Genomic DNA, 21,720 nt, shown 5'->3' with positions numbered 1-21,720 from the left:
TCATTGAAAAAGTAACCACCTTGAACCAGTTGTGGTCTCAGAGTCTCCTACCTCAGCTATTTTGACGGTAATATCAAGTTATTACGATGATGTAAACACTCAACTGAATGATGGTTGAATTCCATTTCGCTGATCCAGTGTGAGGGTGCTGGTGTTGTGCTTACAACCATGATTTACTAGGACTTTAGAGAAACCGTAAATGTTAATCCTATTGTTAATAACGCCTCTAGTATTCATGGTGTGGCAGGTTAGTCAGCACTTCTTCTAACCACAGTAACACACACGTTAACAGTGTAATTAATACCGAGGTCAGTAAAGCAAAGCTGGTTCTTCCCCACACACCTGTGAGAATATGTCTAAACCTGTTTCAGGGGCTTGGGACCACAACACCCGTAATAATTAAGTATTATTTGTAAATTATAATTAGACATTTAGCTAACAGACGACCACTGGCGGAATAATTGACGATATAGTATTACAATTTTAAGCATATTAATTTGTACGATTGTCTGGTAAAACCAGAAGCTCTTTTTTCACTCTCATGTGTGTACTGTGAATATGAAGTTTATTTTAGCACAAACACAGGGAATCACTATGCTTTGCTCTGTGAACAGGAAACATAATCCACCCACCTCAGCTCTGAAGCTCACTAATTAACATGTTATATCCTGTTTGTTAAATCTGTACTAAAATCTAAAAACCTGTTGTTTTTACTAAACAGTTTTTGTGCTGGACTATGAGGCACAATTAGTCTGGTTGTCAAAGTAAGGTTGTGATGACATGTTGGGATAATTAGTGAACTTTACAGGCACAGCTGTATAAATATGAATGGAGCAATATGATTGGTTGTGATAATCAGTAATGTAAAATGTATCACCACACCAAGATTATAGGACAAACTGTAGGAAAACTCATTGGTGGAGGTAATGCTTTCCCTTGTCTGTTTATTTGTTGGTTTATACAGTTGTTTGTTTGTTTGTAAGTAAGATTACATAAAAACAACTGGATGGATTACAACATAAAAAACAAGGCGGAAGGGTGCAGTATGGGTCAGGGAAGAACACATCATATTTTGGTGCAGATCTAGGAATTGGTATCACTTTCTTTTACATTGTGAGATCTTGATGTGAAATTAGATGCACATTGAATTTAAGGGGGCTGCTTGGTCTTCTACTCAGTGCCTTATATTTCAGTCCCTCCTGCAGCTCCTATGTCTTATGTGGGAATATATAATATAATTCTACGTGTAACGGAACTGAAGGAGGTCAGCCATGCTCAGCAAACACGTTAGACCTTACAATCCCTCTGCCTTTCCTCCAAGTCATCCTTTACCAAACTCCCTGATTCTCCCTCTTGCCTCACGCTCACCCCCCCCTTGTGTTTCTCCTGTATTGCTCCACCACTGGGTGTAGAGTTGGTTGGGGCTTTATTGAGGTGGAGGGTGTGTTGCTCCTGTCCTCTCTGGCAGTCGGACAAGAGCAGGCCAGATGTGGAGCCAGGCCCTGCAGAGCAGATTAAACTGACATAGCTGAACAGAGCCAGGCTGAGATGAGCAGGCTGCAGTCTGGCGCTCTCTCTCCCTCTTTGCCTGCCATGCTCCACTCTACACCACACCAGAATTAGGCATCAGGGAAAATGGAAATGAAAAAAACTTTCCTACAGCCCTCTATCAGCTTAACATGACATCAGCAGCTGCTCCTCAGTCTGGGAGGTTACATTTTACATTTGAAGAGCTTTAAACACAAGAAAAATGACTAAACTGTAATTATTATTTTGACATTGTTGTCAGAACATTTAACCAGTTTTAATGTTTTTGCTGATCTGTGTTTAATCCTGACTCGTCAAAATGTGCAGAGCGCCCTTTCTCTTCACTCGGTCTTTAAACACTAAGATGGTAATGCTGGTAATCTTGTTTCCAGGTCCCGCGAATGCTCTGTAATGCTGGATTAGACCTCAAACCATTTAAAGGATTGAAACTGCACCTCTGTCCTATGAATCATGTTAAATATGTTGCTGATATATCACAAGAAAATCTCGTCAGAATTGTATTAAGGCTCAGGAGAGATTGAAAGGCAAATACAGAGGAGAACTAGAAGGACCCACCGAGAGCAGGTACCTCAGCTACGGCTAATCAAGCTCATGTTAAAGGAAGTGAAAACTAAATAATGTATCTGCCTGTTTATTGTATTCATCTACTACAAAATGGAATAGTTTCTCTCTTGGGTCATGCCCCACACCTCCACAAAATGACATAGAAATTTGTTCATTAATTTTTTTATTTATTCCTTGACAGACACACAGCAATGCATGGTACTAAGGCCCTAGGCCCAACAGTCCCAATAAATTCAGCTAAGATGTACCAAATTGCACACACTCATAGATATCACTTCCCTCAATATGTCTTGATTGTTTTTCATCAATTATTCTCTAATGTTAAAGAAAGCAATTCCTGGATCGACCCCTTGTCCTGATCTATGCTAACATTTAGTGTTAGCATATGTCACACATGTCCTATCCCTCCACCAAGTTTCATAGAAATCATTTCAGTGTTTTTTTAGAAATCCCGCAGACATGACACAAAAAACAAACAAAAACAAACAGAGGGTGAAAACATAACGTCCTTGGCAGTGGTAAGAATGCTGCTGCACCGCTCAGTTCATGTGGAAACTTGAAAGCACATCAGACGTCTGGTTACAACCCAATCAGAGATGACACAGCAGGTGTTTGTAGTTTGTTGTATCTCCATGCGCAGCAGACAGGCCCAGTTGGGTATAGATAACAGATCTACTACTAAACACAATATACTGTATGTCGGTTTGTAACAGTGAGACTTGTCATTTCTCAGGAGATGGTCAGCCTGTCAGAGGGCAGCACAGTGGACCTGAGGAAGCCTGGAGAAGAGAAAGACAACATATCAGAGCTGGCTGAGGAGAGCATGGAGCCAGAGGAGTGCTTCCCTGAATGTGAATATAACATTTTGTTACCATACGACAACTGCTAACATACTTTGCTGTGCTTCGGTATTCACCTTCATGTGACTGGTTTGTTTTCACTCTAATCCTCAGTGTGCATGAGGTACTGTCAGTGCTGTGACATCGACACCAGCCACGGTCTTGGCGAGGCCTGGTGGAGGCTGAGAAAGACCTGCTACCAGATCGTGGAACATAGCTGGTTTGAGACTTTCATCATCTTCATGATCCTGCTCAGCAGCGGAGCTTTGGTAAGGCTGATAGATAGACTAATAAAATTAGCATAAACTTTATGTATTTTCTTCTAATTTAAAGCACAGTTTTATAAAATGTGATATCCTTAAGATTTCTGGCCAGGCTGATAGAGCAGAACCAGCGGCTCCTGTTATTAACAGCAGGTTTTATACATCAAGTCCCAGAGTTGTGTAGGCAAACACGCTTTGAGGAGCCTCTTTGTCAGAAAGGGCGACTAGTGTATCTGTTTACAGTGCAGTCGTAACTTGAAGCATATGTTTGCGTCATAGTAGTTGTTGATTTAAATCATAATATTGCACCCTGACTTCTCAAGCTTTACAGCTGAGGTTTTGATAACAACCTTCCTGTAGTAGTCCCCCACAGTAACTATTTTAACTGAGTGATATGGAAGGGGTATAACAACTGTAATGCTAAGTTCTTAAATCTGAAATACATGACTTCTAAATCATCATTGCACTTAAAGATCAAAACAAAGAACTTTCCAGACGTATGTTATTGTTGTATGTTAAACTAACAGCAGTAGTGTATTGAAGTTCTGTTTTCTCACACTGCTCCTCCTGAACTGCTGCAGGCGTTTGAGGACATCTACATCGAGAAGAGAAAGGTCGTGAAGGTGGTGCTGGAGTACGCTGACAAGGTCTTCTCCTACATCTTTGTGCTGGAGATGTTCCTGAAATGGATCGCGTACGGTTTCAAGAAATATTTCACCAACTACTGGTGTTGGCTCGACTTTCTAATCGTGGACGTAAGTGAACACTGATCCGTGCCTCCTGTGTTTTTGTAGCACTACACAAGAAGATGCCGTCAATGGAGAATCGCATGTTGAGAATTCAAGTTGAACTATAATCTGTGTCATTGTAGCAAAATAGATTTCATGTTTGTAGGATTCAAGTGTCATCACATACAGGAAAGGACTTGACAGTTAATCTGTACTTTGCAGAAACTGGCCATTTTTCTTCACTGATACTGTTCTAAACCCATCTCTTACTCCTACCGCTGAACCACCCAGACTGCTACATCACACACGAAACAGTCGTCAAATTGTACATTTGCTTTTATGCCAGGATTTGACCGGATAAGTTAAAATTCATATAAAAGTCATCAGAGTCACGTAACACTCTGTGAACATGTTTTCCTGAAATGGATGTGGCCCTGAAGCATATAGTCATCCAAAGTGCCCGCGGCGCTCAGCCCGAGGCCTGACTTCTCCTCTGATCTCACCTGCTGTTACACAGATCGCCACAGACCGCTCTATTGTTAGGGTAAGTTCTAGTGGGCAGGTCTCAGGTGAGTATGGGCTGGAGTGGGGATCGGAAACTTGCATCTGCATCTCAATTGCTTTCTGTGTTTCTTCACTTGTAAATGCTTTATGTTGTGATATCAGAAGCCACTGTCTTGATCCCAAACAAACGTGTATCTTATCAGATTTCTTGTCCTTGAATCAGTTACTTCAAGACTTTGGCTTTTATATCAGAAACAAATGCAGTGCCATGTACTCTGAGGTCTATCTACAGAAGATCTGGTGTAGCCGACTCCGTATATTAAACCTACAAATACCTAATTTGTCTTTTTTGCAATTTAGTAAAACACTGTTTGAGTTTATGTCTTTATGCTGTGTCTAATCCATGCACTGAGTGATATTTGTTATGCCTGTTCTTAAAGAAATATAGATCTTGTTGATCTTTGCAGCTACAGTATCTTTTCTTTACTTACCTTCTTTTAATGTGCTTTTTGTATTTTTGCGTCTTCCGGAGCCAAACACTTCTCTAGTCCTGAGAATAAACTTTGAGTATCTTCTTTAGATATATTGGACAAACACCTGTTTAAATAGACTTTTATAAAGAAATACAGACTATCGCGACCTTATTAGTCCAAATTGTTTTTAATGAACTTGTTGGATCAATCAGATGCAAATTGGGATATCAATTTGGCAAAGACAGATATAAATTCTTTATAAAACTCACTCTATTTGATATATATACATATTTCATATGCATATATAGGTGAGTATGCGTGCATAGACTCCATTTGTCCATGTGTGCATACTTGTCTGTGTTTTGTCATCATCGATCATGACATGGATTTCTCGTTTCTTCCATTTAAATCATCTCATTTTCATTCATAGCTGTCACCCAAGGGTCATTCAACAGCGGAATACCATTTTGTTTTGTTTGTTTTGGATGTAGAATAGAGTGGAAATCTAAATTTGCGTAAAGATGATACAAGAAACATATACCAAATCTAAACCTCAAAAGTAAAATAGTTGTGTTCCAAACTGTGGATTGTCCCAAAATACAAAGACAATCAAATATGGCTCATCAGATGTTTTTTTAACTAGTCTTTTTTTTATCTTTTATCAAGCTTTATTTTCTTTAAAAATGTATATTACTGGTTAGAAAATATGTGCATTTCCTTTGCATATGCGTTCTACTGTCTTATGTACTGTAAAAAATATTGCGAATTTTCCTCCAAAGGTTTAAAACAGGATTATTAACATACACAGACTTTTAATTTCATTTTCTGATTCTCCCAGTCTACTTGTCTTCCTGTGCCCCCTGCAGGTGTCCTTGATAAGCCTGGTGGCAAACTCACTGGGATATTCTGATTTCACTGCTATCAAGTCCCTGAGGACCCTCCGGGCTCTGAGACCTCTCAGAGCTCTGTCCAGATTCGAGGGCATGAGGGTGAGAATTGTCACACATTCTATTTTCAGCACCGATCCTGTTGACTGCTGACTAACCCATGATTAATATCAGGAGTATTTCCTCCTCCAAAGATGGTTTTATTTATTATTTTCTTTAAACAATTCTCATTTAATAGTTAACACCAAGAATACGGAGTTTCAACTGTTCAGTGTTTTTTAGGAGCTGTCATTTCGTCCATCTTTACATACAGTCCATGATGGTGACACACCAACTTTAGCATTTAGCTTGAAACACCACAGAGGCGCTAAAATGGCTTAAGTTTGGTCTTGTTATGTCTTGGCTTGTAACTAAGAAACATAAGAAACAGCACTGTTGTACATGTAGCATGTATGTTTCTCTGTGACTGGAATCTTCCTTAAAATGTAGGTGATTTGTGAGTAAATTTTACAAAAGTGGAGTTACATTTCAATGTTAAGGAGCCCAGTCAACACACAGCTATTACATTCATGCTTTAATCATAGATGTCTCATTGTGTTATTGAGGAAAAATTGTGTTTCATTCAATCAACAATCTTAAAATTAGCCCAATAATTATTATGGAAAAAGCTTGAGAATCAGACTGTATTTCCATGAATCTTTAAAGAAATCAGAGATTTATCCAGTGATTCAGAGATTGTGAAAATGGTGAAAGGTAAGTGGCTTTAGAATGAAGAGTGTTCACGGGTAAGGCCAGTAGCTGCTGGTGTTTATTACTATCAAACTAGAAACAATGGGGATTGAGGCGCTGGAGTCGGACAAACATACACAAATGGTGTTTTCACTTTTTGTGTGTATTTCCACCACATGTTTGGTCTTTAATTTAACTTCAAATGGTATTATAAGGTCTTAAAGTCTAAAATTGAAACTGTTTATGGCTTTAGACTCCCTGCGACTATTAGGATAACTCCTGCCTGTGAGCCTGAGCTGCATCTTGTCTGTTGCTCACCAGGTGGTCGTGAACGCTCTTATTGGAGCCATTCCCTCCATCATGAACGTGCTGCTCGTGTGTCTCATCTTCTGGCTCATCTTCAGCATCATGGGAGTCAACCTGTTCGCCGGCAAGTTCGGCAAGTGCGTGAACAGAACGGGCTTCATCCACAGTATCACCTTGGTCAACAACAAGTCCGAGTGCCTCGCCATGAACGACACCCAGTTCTACTGGACTAAAGTGAAGGTTAACTTCGACAATGTGGGACTCGGGTACCTGTCCCTGCTGCAAGTGGTGGGTTTCTCTGGTTTTTCATCAGGAATCATGTCAGTCAGAGTGACATTAATATAGGTTGAGTAGAGCATGTTGTTTTTCAATAGATAAAGTCAATGCTTCACAGTGTAAAGCAGTGCTCAAGCCCTAACGTTGTGTAATGTATTTCATTATAGGCCACGTTTAAAGGCTGGATGGAGATAATGCATGCAGCTGTTGACTCAAGAGGAGTAAGTGTATCTTTGTTATTGTACAGCTGACAGCATATCATCTACATGTTAGTGTAAGAACTTAAACAAATGCTTGTTTTCAGGTGGAGGAGCAGCCCATCAGAGAAATCAACCTCTACATGTACCTATACTTTGTCATCTTCATCATATTCGGCTCCTTCTTCACCCTCAATCTCTTCATTGGTGTCATTATTGACAATTTCAATCAGCAGAAGAGAAAGATGAGTATTAACAACACAGATGTTAGACCTGGGTCACATGTTTTTTATGTTTACTTAATCAGGAAGTCATTGAGTTTAAGAGACATCTCCGAGAAAGAAACCATCACAAAAACACAATCAAGAAAATCAGGATCAGCATCAGGAAAACTTTAATGAACCCTGGGGGGAAGTTTTGTTAAAGTCGCTCCAGACAAGAATAGAAATATATACAGACCAAAAAATGACGATAGATAGAAATACAAAACATAATTTAGAGTACAAGATTAAGATTTTGTATAAAAATATGTGTATTATAATACATTACATAAAAAAGCAGTCAAATAGGAAAGAAAACGGTTTATACAATAATACAGTGTATACTGTGGAAGATAACCTATTATAAATAAAGTTTAATGTGCTGACAGGGTGAAATAAGTCTAGGGCTGGTCTATTGACTCAGTGTCTGACACAGACTCACAGGGCATTCTCCAATTGAGAAAGAAGACACTGCAATTATACAAAACATGGGACCTACTTCTGAAAGTAGAAATAATTCTTGACTTTTTTTTTACCTGCATCACAAGTAATTCCTCTTCCTCTGGCACAGGAATATTTACCTCATAAATATGGCCTAGATCTGGATGCAATAGGTGGTTTTAACAAAATACATTTAACAATATAAAAGTTATTTCTGTCAAAATAATGTAAGTTTTTTTTGGTTTATACTTAGGTGGACAAGATATCTTCATGACTGAAGAACAGAAAAAGTACTATAACGCCATGAAGAAGTTGGGATCGAAAAAGCCACAAAAGCCAATACCAAGACCTGCGGTAAAATTACATAAATAAATTAAATATTGCATTGTTTTTTGGAGGTTTAGAACATATTTTAGTTTCCATAATTAGTTTAATATTTTATATTACTTTAATAGCCCCTAACCCTGTACATTGACCTGTCCACTAACACTGTTGATAATGTATACATTTGTCTCTGTTCTCTGACTGAATCACTGTTTGTTTTCCTATCCACAGAATGCTCTCCAAGCCTTCTTCTTCGATCTCGTTGCCAAGCAAGCCTTTGACATCATTATCATGATGCTCATTATTGTCAACATGGTGACCATGATGGTGGAAACAGATGAGCAGTCCGAGCGCATGGAGTCCATCCTCAACAAGATCAACCTGGTCTTCATTGTGATCTTCACCACCGAATGCCTGATCAAGATCTTTGCCCTCCGTTGTTATTTCTTCACAGTTGCATGGAACATCTTTGACTTTGTGGTGATCATTCTCTCTATTGTGGGTACGTATAAAAATGCAAAAGGCAGGATCATTTCTCAGTATCATTGGTCTAACTGCTTGCTGTGAGCAGAATATCATTTTAATATTTAGAGACATTCTATAAGTTTTCTCGTGGAGTACATCTCAAAATACTTCTGAACATTTTCTTTTGTATATATAACACATCATAAACTGGACTCAGTGCAGTGCATACTACTGCCAAGGCCCAAAAGTCCCCTTAAATTCAATCAAGCTGCACCAAATTCCACATTCGTAGATATCAGTTCCCTAAATACGATTTTTGTGGTATTGATCTTGCTTTCAAACAAACAAACAAACAAACAGACAGGGGTCAAATGTTACCTCCTTACCAGAGATTAGGTTAACATCTTGCTCTTGTTCAACGAATGAAAGCTTTAGCCCTTCATGGTTCTGGCTTTACCGATAAGCACTCTTCATTCTAAAGTAATTTACATTTCCCCATATTCACAACCTCTGAATGGATAAATCTCTGATTTCTATAGTGATACATGGAGATACAGTCTCTGTTTTCATTAGCTGCTAAAGGAAATATTTGGCTTTTAGGTTTTAATGCTTTATTATGTTCATGAGCCTGAGCACACTTTGTTGTCTGTCATTTAGTGGAAGCCTACATCGGGTTATTAGAGCTTTTTCAATGAAAAATTTGAGGATTTGAGCAATTTTATAGTTGTGTTTAAGGAGGTTATGTTTTCAACTGCATTTGTTGTCTGCATTATACAAAATAAACTGGACGGATACTTTGAAACTTGGTGGAAGGATGCTGTATTTGTCAGGAAAGAACCCGTTACATTATATATATGAGATATCTATACGTGTATGCAATTTGATGCGACTGTTTGAATTTAAGGGGAGTGTTGGGCCATTTCTAGTTTTGAAAATAGAATAGCACTCATTGCATACCTCTGCCAAGTCCTCACAGCCCCCTTAAATTCAAATAAGCCTTATAGCAAAGGCCACATTACTGTTCTCAGCTATACACTGATGGGAGTTACAGGTTCAAGTATGACATCACACTTGATCCAGATTTTTAACTAAAATGTTGAATAATCTATCTCTCAATGTTAAAGAAAGTGGGAAATAATTCCCAGATCTGCATCCTAATTTGGATCCACCCAGAAAATATAATGGGTCCTTCCCTGACCCACAGCAAATCCTTCCACTATATTCCGTGGTAATCCGTTGAGTAGGTATTGCGTAATCCGGCAAACAAATAGAAAGAAACAAATGCAGATGGAAAAAATAAACTCCTTGGTGGAGCTGTTGAGATAAACCTGATCTATTGTGTTTCTCTCTCCTTTCAGGGATTGTTCTTGCAGACATCATTGAGAAGTACTTTGTATCTCCGACCCTGTTTCGAGTCATCAGACTGGCGAGGATAGGACGCGTACTTCGACTTATACGTGCAGCCAAAGGAATACGAACTTTACTGTTTGCCTTAATGATGTCCATGCCAGCACTGTTCAACATCGGCCTCCTGCTTTTCCTCGTCATGTTCATCTATGCTATCTTCGGAATGGCAAACTTCGCCTACGTGAAAAAACAAGATGGGGTCGACGACATGTTTAATTTTGAGACTTTTGGAAATAGCATGATCTGCCTTTTTCAGATCAGCACCTCCGCAGGTTGGGACAACCTCCTTAGTCCGATCATGGCCAACTCGCCAGAAGAGTGTGACGTTAATTTTGTCAACACCGGCACCAACACCCGGGGAAACTGTGGCAGCCCGTCAGTGGGCATTGCTTTCTTTGTCAGTTACATTATCATCTCTTTCCTCATTGTGGTAAATATGTACATAGCTATTATTCTGGAGAACTTCAGTGTTGCCACGGAGGAGAGCACAGAGCCCCTGAGCGAGGATGACTTTGAGATGTTTTATGAGGTTTGGGAGAAGTTTGATTCCGAGGCGACACAGTTCATTGAGTTTTCGATGCTCTCTAGCTTCGCTGACAATTTGTCTGAGCCGCTGCGCATCGCCAAGCCCAACAGGATCAAGTTGATCTCCATGGACCTTCCCATGGTCAGCGGGGACAGGATCCACTGCCTGGACATCCTGTTTGCCTTCACGAAGCGTGTCCTCGGTGAGTCGGGCGAGATGGACGCGCTCAAGCAGCAAATGGAGGAGAAGTTCATGGTGACAAACCCCTCCAAGGTTTCCCACGAGCCCATCACCTCCACGCTGCGTCGCAAGCTGGAGGAGGTGTCTGTGATCATCATCCAGAGGTGTTACAGGAGGCACCTGGTCCGCCGGCATATGAAACAGGCGTCCTACCTCTACAGACAAATAAACTACGAGACTGTGGTGGATGTGGAGAACGCTCCAGAGACAGAGGGGCTGATAGCCTCCATGATACAGCACTATGGGCTTGAGATTGTACAGACAACAGAAGACACTCTCTTGTCCTCACCTCCATCGTATGACAGCGTTACCATGGCAGCCAGCGACCTCTCGGAGGTCGTCATATCAATATCCAGAGACTCTGAACTTGGAGAGCCTGGTGAAAACTATGAAGAAACTTTTCTTTGAGACTCTACTGTGTGGAAAGAGATAGTGTGGTTTTATATAGCTCAAAATATCTCATGGTCAAAGAGATTACATTTTATATACACATATATTTATATGCCGAGGAAATAGGCTTTATTTTTAAGTAACTCGCAGCCTCTGTTTAAACTGAACAACCCACAATTACAGTTAATACCTTCATCCATTAGAGGAGAACAGCTCTATCCTCACTCACCAGAAAATAAAGAAATCTCTGTTTTTAATGTCTATCTATATATTACATGAATAACAGGGGATTACATATCTTACCTGCTTATGGAGTATTTTCCTCTCTTTAGTCAAGAGTGTTGTCAGTAGGACTTTTTGATTTCGTGTTCAGAATTTGTAATACTTTATCTCAAAACCCTGCTCTCGCACTCAAATAGCCCCTGCTTCCACTCAGATTCTTTCTGCTTGTGCTCAAACTTTGCGCAAACATTTCCTGCGCTCCAGCTTCAGCTCTACCCCTCACGCTGCTTCAGTGCACGAGTGAGACGTCTGCTCTCAGAGCTCTTCCGTTATCTCTTTCCGTTGGTTTGTTGGTTGGTTTCTTTGTAAATTAGTTTGTAAGCAAGATTAAACAAAAACTACTTGAAACCTGGTGGAAGGACATGTTAAAGGTCAGTAAGAATTCATAACATTTTGGTGTGAATCCAGATCAGAGGAAGGATCCAGAATTTGTGGTCACTTTCTTTGCAAGATCAGGTGAGTTTTAAAGGTTTTATTGATTTCTCTTAGAATAATTTATGCATCTTAAGCAGCAAGAATGTATTATTCCTTTTGAATAGCACTCTATCTTCCAATGTTAATAATTCCTGAAACTGCTGATCTGTATCAGCATAGCCATTTAATGGGTTCTTCCTTGATGCAAGCTACATCCTAGTTTAATGTATATCTGTTCATTTGTCTGTGTGTAATCTTGCTTACAAACAAGCAATCACACGAACCAATCAAAAGACAGCGTTGAAAAGATGACCTCCTTGGCAGAGGTAATGATAGGGACACTGGCTCAATAGGATTAAATGAATTCATTCCATCACACGGACACATGAACAAAACCTACTTTCCAGTTATTACTCAATATGCATCACTCCATACATGAAGAAATTATATATATATTGAAAAGGTATAATTTGCCATTTTCTGGTCAAACATAGCACAAGTTTACCTTTAACATATTTAATAAAATGAAAGGTTGTTTGAACTAATGAGCCCTGAATTATGTGCCTGATATTGATTGTCGCCCGCACACTTCTCTCAACCTCTTTAGACCATTGAATTTGATCTGATGGATGTGGAGTGGAGAAGCAAGAATGCACTGAAAGCTCATTTTGTAACTGATTGTATAAAGGGGCTGTGTATTGTATGTAAAGCTAATTTCTACCTGCTTTTTTGTAATGTATTTATATTGAAAGACAATGTCAGTGATTCATGATAACACAATATGATGAAATTATATAAATATACTGTGTTAATTTTGATATAAAAGACTTTCCTTCAGAACCAGATGGTCTGTATTTGTATTTAGATCGATCACTTCATGGGCTCTTTATTAAATGGTAAAAAAAAAACGGACTATTTGGGGGGGTTCCAACTGTCAATATAGCTCAAATAGATTCATGTGTAGATTATTTTGAAAAGTAAAGTTAAGGATCTAGATCTTAAAAATAACAAAACTGTGCAGTGTCTCTGTCATTTTCACATGAGGAACCAGTTAGCTGATTTGACCTCATTACCAGGCAGGGCAACGTTAAATCTCTTTCTGAGTACATGTGTATAAAAAACAGGACAGATGTGCGCAAACCTCTGCATCTCCATGGCTGTCTGTCCTTGCCCTTTAAAGGTTGAGTTTGTTTATAATGCCTCCACAAATGCATGATCTGTGCCATTCATTATTCCGTCTATTCATTGAAATATTCATTGAAGAGCAGGTGCTCAAACACACACACACAAACACACACACACACACACACACACACACACACACACACACACACACACACACACAGAGAGAGAGAGGTAATATTACACAGCTATTCTGCTGCATGATCTATCAACAAACACTCTACTGTAAGCATGGAAAATTGAAAAGTAAATAGTGACCAGCTATTAAAGAATATAATAAATCTAAGGAAACGGAAGATAAATATTTAGGACATTTGTGTGTATTGAGCAGGACTGTTGCTTCCTCAAGACTTCAGTCAGTAATAGGACAAAAAGGTTTTGCAATATTTCAATTTTGGTTCCAATCTCTAAGTTAATAGCTGAGCACTCCAACAATTTTCAGTTTGGAAAAAAAAATCATCAAGGGTGCCAATTTGGATTTATCCCCAAAGAGATTTCCTCTCTCTGGTTGTCGGGGTGGTCAAATCCAACTCTGACCAGCTGGGATAGAGGGATAATCTGTGTGTAAAAAAAAAAATCACTTGTTTTAATTACACACTCTCAGACATACAAATGCACGCACTCTCTCTTCTACCCTCACCCACGTGCACACATGTACATACATTTAACATGTGGTCATACATGCATTAACACGGCTACTACGCCAACAAGCACCGTACTATGGTCATCCATCCCCACGGCAGACAGATGCTTATGTATCTCAGTTTGTGAGTGAAGTGGCAGAAAAATGTGACTTGACTGAATGTGACTTGGTAATTGATCTGATTTGTAAGCGTTTGGACATGTGGTGGAGATTAAAGCTTCATCAGAGAGAGAAAAACATTTTTAAAAAGATTAACAAGGCACTATATCTAATTGCAAAATGCACCAGCACACAGTAAAACACAAGGCAATGTCAAAGTAATGCATTACAAACCGTCTACATGTAATGTGGATATGGTGAACGCTAATACAAAAGGTTTTAGACAAATTGCATGCTCCATATATGTATTTATTCACATACCATTTAGTTAAATAAAGGTCATGAGTCACGTCTAGTCTCATCGTCTGTCAGTCAGAGGTCAGTGAGATTGTTATTTTTCAACGCAATAGCATTTGTGTCTAATCTATTCATAGGGCAGGTCATTTTTAAAGAAAGCCCATTTCTACCAAGAGAAGAACATATAAATAATTATTATAACATAAATCAAAATATGACAATCTTAAAGCTTTTGATTTTGTATGTCAAAATGATGACTATTGTTTTGAGTTCGACCTGCAATACCTTGGGGACAGTGTAAGCAGTCTCTTAGAACCCATACAGACATTTTACCGAGTTTGAATTTGACCAAAGTTGTTGCAAAACAGTTGCACAACCAACAGAGCCCCATCATCATTCATTTGGAATCATGTGTCTGTGAACAAGTCCAATATTCCCTCTCCCTTTGCTCCGTTTTGGTCTCCACCAACTCCAGAAAGGAATGATCTGTCTCTTTAGCTGCTCGGTGCTTCACTCTTTTCAGACAACTAGTTGCTATCATTGCCTTGTCTGCAGTTTAATGCTGTGTTCATAGTCCACAGTGAGTTTTTAGAATCGAACAACCGCTGCCTTAAAGTCTGGTGCAGCTTCTGCTCAGCTCAGCTCAAGTTCTTATTCTATTCTCCTGTACTTTGCTGGAAATTAACTGGTGATTCTGCGTATTATGTTTCTTCCAATGGAATTAAAATGGTTATTGGGGCAAAATAAAACACTGTAAAAAAAAATTAAAGGAGCCATAGAGGTTTTAAACATTCTAAATAAAAGGTAAACCTGGTCAAGGTATTTTGCGGTTGGTTGCCTTGTTGTCATGACAACATAAAAACCGAGCTTGGCCTCACTAAAGGGCTGTGAATCCCCAAAAAAAGAGGAGAAACAGGAAGCAGCCACATACAGCATCTGTCAATCACCATGCATTGCAGGGATTTACTTAGTCATGGTGGCTGATACTGCCCAGATGGTCTGATGAGGCACTATCTAATTACTTCTGTAGATCTGATGAATACTCAGCAGGCCATCACGGTCAGAGATCCGTCACTGCCACCACCAGGGCTTTCATGCACCTACAGATCAGTATAGATATGGACTACGTGTTTGCAGCAGGGGATTTTGTGGCATGTGTGTAAATCAGGAGACAGAAGAAAAGATGTCAGGTGCACAGAAAGGCCAACAGCATGAAATATTTATGTGTTAATGAAAAACATGTGGTAAAGATTTGATTTATTATCTCTAGGATTTCCCGTGTTTTATTCTTCCCCTTGAAGCTCAGGTTTAACATCAGTCTGACTATACAGAGCGTTTCTCTTAAGGTACTAAATTAAAAATTCATACCGCATCTACAACCAAGCATATGCATTGATCACAACTTCAAAAGCTTTCATATTCTTTTTACACTGTTCCACTTGCTTCCACACGGGCATCATAATATGGAAAACATGGTTTGTAAAACCAAGACTTGTGTCCAGCACCTTGAGAGGTTATATAAATCCAGTGCATTTATCATTTAACCAGGTTTCTGTCGATTCAGTCCCTGTGTGAGACGATGTGGATCATCAGCCACATGTGCAGAAAGACAACGGGTTGGTTAATTGGTATTTCGCAAAAAAGAGAAAGGAGAAACATACATGTGGGTCATACAGGAGAAGGTTGGTCAGTTTACTTCTATGAACAGAATTGATGAGGATGAGTATTTGTAGTGTGAAAACCAAAAGTACAGGCTCTTTAGAGGGAGAGACACCAGAATCTGGAAGGTCATTATGAGATACAACCGTCTGGGAGAAGAATTTCATATTTTTCTTGAAAATAGGAAAGTAAGCATTATGAATTACAGAGAGAAGTATCCGTCAAAGCTCTAATGAAAATGCCCATCTACGTTTAAATTAAGTATTTTACACTAGGTGCTTTCTGAGGAACTACCTGCCTTTGTTTGAGCAACATTTATTCAGCCATGTTTGCCGTTTGCCATTTTAGTTTTTGTGCGCCACAGCATACTAGATGAAGTGTGGGAGTCACCTTGCTCCAGTAGAGGGCAGTGGTGCAGCATTCTGGGTGCAACGCTGCCTTTTCCTGAGAAGAACAAGTGTTGTCCAGCTGCATTTATCATCAGGAGGAAAGTGTCGAGGAGTGAGAGTAAAACTTTGTTTTCTCAGCTGGTCCTTGCAGGTGGAAGATCTTTTTAATAAGGACACGCTCCTCTGTTAAAGCTCAGCTGGCACAGCTCCTCTGGAGTGAAATGGGTAAAGTTGAGTGTTTTCCTGATGTCACCATCGGTTTGTTTTGGTGTTAGCATGCCTGCTAACATCACCGTTATGGCTTTGATTACTCAAACATCTTAATAATCATTATTACTGCAGGTTATTAATTAAGATATAAAACAATACATAATATAATTTACAAAGATCTCTGGCTTTTTAATAATAACAATAGCAAGGAACAAACCCAGTTAAACAGAATATTTAACAAACTAAATAATACTGTTTGCACCTAAAGGACTTATTCCTATATTCATTTTATTTCATATTGAGCTGATTTCTGAAGACATCACCAAAGACTGCAAACATGCATCAACAGGTTCTTCCTATACTTGTGATAATGTGGTGCTGATGTGTATTATGTTATTAGTAAAGTAAATTAGGTTATAACCTAATGAAGTTACTCCACATTCCTCATTTGAACGCAGGCAACAGACTTTATTCTCATTAAATTGTAACTTCTTTAATTTCTTATTGCAACTTTACTCACATGATATTACGACAATATTCTAGAAATCTAGCAATTGTTTTATTCAACTTTTCCCGAATACCCAGTTGTAGTAATCCACGTCCACTGAAGGGAGCTCATGTTTTCTCCACACAGCTTTCTGGCACTGATTATTATTTTTATGCTTCATTTTTTGTAACATTGTGTGAATGGATCAGTTTACTGTTCTAATGCTGCCTCCGTCTCTCTCCCCTGGCAGAGGGTGCCCTGCCCCAGTCCTCACTAAGGCTCCTGGCTCCACCTCTGCGGGTGATGCTGGCTGTGATGTGGAAGGTGGTTCGTCAGAAGAATGTGAAGCATTATAGGAAGGTGGTGGAGTTTGTGTCCTTGGTAACTGAGGCCATCCCTGATATATTGACTGACAGACAGATGAGACTGCTCACTCTGGGATTAAGAGCAAAGGTAGGAAATACAGATCCACCATACTCTATATCATTAAAGGGTAAAGGTCAAGGTAATGCTGATATCAGTCCAGTGTTATCTTCTCGTGATTCAACATATTTTGAAAGATTTCAACCAGATATCTGGTATCCATCTTGGTGCTTTTCTTCTTTATTACACATCTTGGGAGAACAAAACTTTATTGGAAAAACACAATGTCTTCACAGGAACATGTAAAATGTTGCAGATGAGGGGAAATGTATGTACAGACAGTGTTTTTCAACCCAAAATAAAACATTTAAAAATGAAATAGTATTATGCATTGTGTTTTACCGTATTAAAAGACACCATGACCAATGTGCATTTTGTTTTAGTGAGGAGTTTTCTGTTCAATCTAAAATGTGATCAAAGAGCCGCTGTAATCCATATCCAATAAAGAGAATTTCAACTAAAGATGTATTAATATTACAAATCACACATTTTACTAGAAATAGCAAATTATCTTTAACAATATATATATATATATATATATATCTTTTTTGCTAAATTGTGGGCTTTATCTTCACCACCATGGTTTCATAAATAAAAATAAATTCAAGTGGAGTCAAGTTTCTTTTTTTCAGTCAACATAACAGAATATATGTATTATTGTTGTTACAGATGTCAAATAAAAAAGTTACCTTGTGATTTTAACCTGCATTTAATAGTATAGGCCAGAGACATCTGTCTTTGGTTTTACCTTGAAAATGGATGCAAAGCTTGTTAGAACTGTCTTTACCCACAACAACTTTTAACTTTACATTGAAAGTTTGAACTATTGTAAACTCCCCCTAAAGATGTACAGTATCTGTAATTATCACATTCATTGTTGATACATTCGGTGGATTAAAACCAAATCAATCATATATATACACAAATTGAATGGACCCTGAATGCATTATCTATCACTATATTCTTTTGATTTCAGTGTGTAAGCAGAAAGTTAGATGAGTAGAGCTGAGCTGGCAGTTAGATTGTATAGTTTAACACTATCAATGTGCTGGTTGCAGCTACGAAGAGGGAGTATTTAGTTTCTTTATTGTCTGTCTCTGTGTCATTTCCAGATGACTTTCCAGATGTTACGTTCTGAACAGTCAGAAGATCTCAGACAGGTTACAACACACTTAGACAGCCTCCTGCCAACCAGCTCGAATCAGGTGTGTGACGTCTTCCGTCGTGGACATTAAATATTGACTTGTTTTCCCTGGTCCTGCTTATTTTAAATGTGCATATTGTACTTGACAGCCTCAGCCCCAAACTGAAGCCCTCGAAGACAACTTTGTCCGACTTATTCAGAGACTTCTAGAGGACTCAAAGGGGAGGGAACACTTTCTTGAGGTACTTGTTTGCTTTAACATGAAAAGGGGCAGTTTTTTGGTTTGTTTGTCAAATGAGGCAGTGCTTTGAGACTTCATATATATATATGATTTAAATGTTCTGCCTGACAGAATGTGTTTCCCATGGAGTACGGCCCCAACTTTGATACAGCACTGGAGATGATGGTTTGTGATTTCTTCAGCCGGCTGGAAGAGCTTCTGCTTATACCAAACTTTAAACAGGTAAAGACACTTAATTTGGCTTTAAAAATGTATCAAATTGAATGTTCATATTTCCTGGTCCAGTCCCTCAAAATAATGGTTTTATTAATTTGGTAAAGACCGCAGTATGGATCAGTGATACATCCTCTGTGCTAGAAGAGCACATGCAGTGTGTGACCACTACAGATGACCTCAACGTTTTGCTCAGAAGCAAGGTGCATCATGGTAAAATGGCAAAGATGGATTCCATTGGTAAGTGTATTATTTATCATTTATAGACAAATGGATCGATTGACAAAATATCATCAGATCAATTTGTAATGACAGTAATTATTTGTTGCAGCTCTCGTGTAGATATGTTCCAACCACTTTGAAAAAAGTAAATATACAAACAGTAAAGTTGTTTTCTCTTTTCTGTTTTCAAAAAAGGACCCTCTCCATCAGAGCAGCAGCTCTTCTTCTCGTTATCTCTCCCTCCTTCATTGAGAGCAGCCAAGGACATGGAATCAAAAACACAGACATTTAAAAACCAAAGAGAACCTGAGGCGACTCCTCAGGAGGTGGGAGACACGATGGGAAAGGATAGAAGATGGTCGGATGACAATGAGACTCCACAGAGCAGCACAGAAGAAGCAACAGGAGAGAAATGCAGTGACCGTGTTCCTGATGTTCACATTGTGGAGGAGTGTGATGACAGAGCTACCTCTACATCTGCTCAGAGCCCTGTATTGTCCGGATCTTTAATCGGCCACCCTCGGCTCAGAGTTGCACAGAAATGCAGTCAGTGTGCGAAGTGCTTCATTTACCGTTATGAGCTCCTGGAGCATCAAAGACTGCACACTGGAGAAAACCCCTACAAGTGCTCTCAGTGCGGAAAAGCCTTCAGGAGGACGTCTGACCTGTCCACTCACAGACGGACACGGTGTACGAAGGCCGCTTATATTTGCATCAAATGTGGAAATAGCTTTCAGTCTATACAGGACAGATTTAGACACCAGTGTATTGAAGGTGTCCCAAAGTTTGACTGTTTTCAGTGTGGAAAAGGCTTTAAGAAAATGTACCTGCTGGATAAGCATGAGCTGACTCACAGCCAGGACCGCATCTTCAGTTGCAAACAGTGCAGCGAGGTGTACCCCAGCATGAGCGAGCTGCGATCCCATCAGAGGATTCATCCTCCCAAGCTGTCACATCAGTGCGCGCAGTGTGGGAAGGTCTTCAGCTCGGCTGCGTGTCTGACAGCTCACGAGCTGCGCCACAGACAGCCGAAAACGCAGATGTGCATGCGCTGCGGCAAAGCCTTTAAGAACAAGCATGACCTGAGTCTGCACATGCGCAGTCACACGGGCGAGAGGCCTTTTCAGTGCACGTACTGTGGGAAACGTTTCTCAGTGTCCGGAAATCTCACCGTGCACATTCGAACTCACACCGGAGAGAAACCATATCTGTGCTCTGACTGCGGAAAGGCTTTTGTTTCAGCCGGCGAGCTGCAGATACACAGACGCACCCACACGGGGGAAAAGCCATACAAATGCACTGTGTGCCAAAGAGGGTTCACCATGGCCAGTAAACTGACACTTCACATGCGTGTTCACACCGGGGAGCGCCCGTATGTCTGCTCTGTGTGTGGGAAAGGTTTTTCACGTGGTGGCGAACTGAAGAAACATACCATGAGCCACACAGGGGTTCGACCCTACGCTTGTCAGCTGTGTGCAAAGACTTATACATGTCTCAATCACCTGAGGAGACACTTAAAGACTCACAGTGGGCTCCAGGCCGTCTGATTATCATAAAGCATTTCTTTCAAATTAATGTTTTGACTTCATGCACTGTGTACAATGTTTCACACACCCCCTCACTTGTATGGACTTTATGTATTGCTTTAATATTTATCGCACTTATTTATTCAGACTTTACCACTACATATTCTTATATATTTATATATTTTTTTTTTTTCTGCTGTTTTTATATATATATATTTTATTGTACTATCCACTCCAGCAGTACAAGAACACTTTCCTACTGGACACTAACACAATCACATCATTGCATTCCATTCCTGTATCTGTAAATGTGTTCTCCTTATGTGATTTAAGTATGTATGTCAGTGAGGTGTTTAAGTGTACAAGCTACTGGATGATCTGAATTTCCCACGGGATTGATAAAGTATCCATCTATTCATCATTGGAGTGAACCTCTTTTGCAATTGATCCCGGCTCTTTAACAACAGAATTCTGAAGTAACTTATTTGTTCCTGACAGAAGCAGAATTTCTGATTAAATCCCAAAATAAAACATCTTGCAGTGGCCTTCACAATATCAGTATTGGAAGTGAGGGGACAATTTATAATTTAAACAAATAAAAACTCATTCATTTCAAAAATATGCATCTGTATATCCTGTTCGAATTGCTCTGGACGTTTCTGGAGAAAGCCTTTTAATTATTTTTTTTACTGAAATAAAATACACGTTTTGTTTATGGACAGAAATTTTATTTCGTTTACTCTTACTTTGAAATGTAGCCATCAATAATTATTTTAAACATTTTATTTTTCAGTTCTCTGTAAGATTAAAAATCTTATGAGCCATCAGAAAATATAGTTGATCAATTAGCTGATCAGATTTAGGTATTTGATCGTCTGGTGAGGGGGTGCAACTTACATTGACATCAGATGAGACCGGAGTC

General features: G+C 39.3%; 2 protein-coding genes across 3 annotated transcripts in view; both read left to right on the top strand.

The window, feature by feature from the left end:
• LOC128454988 (sodium channel protein type 4 subunit alpha B) overlaps positions 1-11,683 on the top strand; it is a 36,249-nt gene extending 24,566 nt beyond the window's left edge. The window contains exons 17-26 of the mRNA XM_053438611.1: positions 2,846-2,963; positions 3,066-3,220; positions 3,796-3,969; positions 5,786-5,908; positions 6,857-7,129; positions 7,285-7,338; positions 7,422-7,563; positions 8,269-8,369; positions 8,571-8,841; positions 10,163-11,683. Coding sequence (XP_053294586.1) covers positions 2,846-2,963; positions 3,066-3,220; positions 3,796-3,969; positions 5,786-5,908; positions 6,857-7,129; positions 7,285-7,338; positions 7,422-7,563; positions 8,269-8,369; positions 8,571-8,841; positions 10,163-11,385 — 2,634 coding nt within the window. The 3' untranslated portion in view covers positions 11,386-11,683. The remainder of the gene's footprint in view (positions 1-2,845; positions 2,964-3,065; positions 3,221-3,795; positions 3,970-5,785; positions 5,909-6,856; positions 7,130-7,284; positions 7,339-7,421; positions 7,564-8,268; positions 8,370-8,570; positions 8,842-10,162) is intronic.
• Positions 11,684-16,368: 4,685 nt separating this feature from the next.
• Positions 16,369-21,513, top strand: LOC128454991 (zinc finger protein ZFMSA12A). 2 transcript variants are annotated; one of them, XM_053438615.1, is made up of 7 exons: positions 16,369-16,562; positions 17,280-17,482; positions 18,565-18,657; positions 18,746-18,838; positions 18,949-19,059; positions 19,158-19,290; positions 19,468-21,513. In XM_053438615.1, exons 2-7 carry the CDS (start codon positions 17,333-17,335, stop codon positions 20,817-20,819), a joined length of 1,932 nt encoding a protein of 643 aa, XP_053294590.1. In that variant the 5' UTR covers positions 16,369-16,562; positions 17,280-17,332; the 3' UTR covers positions 20,820-21,513. The 2 variants fall into 2 exon arrangements, with proteins under 2 accessions (XP_053294590.1, XP_053294589.1); XM_053438614.1 differs by having other exon boundaries at positions 16,372-16,557.
• The last annotated feature ends 207 nt before the right edge of the window (positions 21,514-21,720 follow it).

The sequence above is a fragment of the Pleuronectes platessa genome, chromosome 13 (genome assembly GCF_947347685.1).
Source record: "Pleuronectes platessa chromosome 13, fPlePla1.1, whole genome shotgun sequence".
NCBI lineage: Eukaryota > Metazoa > Chordata > Actinopteri > Pleuronectiformes > Pleuronectidae > Pleuronectes > Pleuronectes platessa.
Note: the sequence above shows the minus strand (reverse complement) of the source record. Positions and strands in the feature narration are given on the sequence as shown.

What these genes read in the sequence shown, in the direction of transcription:
- LOC128454991 (XM_053438614.1), top strand. An exon ending in TGCCAACCAGCTCGAATCAG is followed by an intron (nt 18,658 to 18,745) that starts GTGTGTGACGTC and finishes TGTACTTGACAG; the next exon opens with CCTCAGCCCCAAACTGAAGC. An exon ending in TTATACCAAACTTTAAACAG is followed by an intron (nt 19,060 to 19,157) that starts GTAAAGACACTT and finishes AATTTGGTAAAG; the next exon opens with ACCGCAGTATGGATCAGTGA.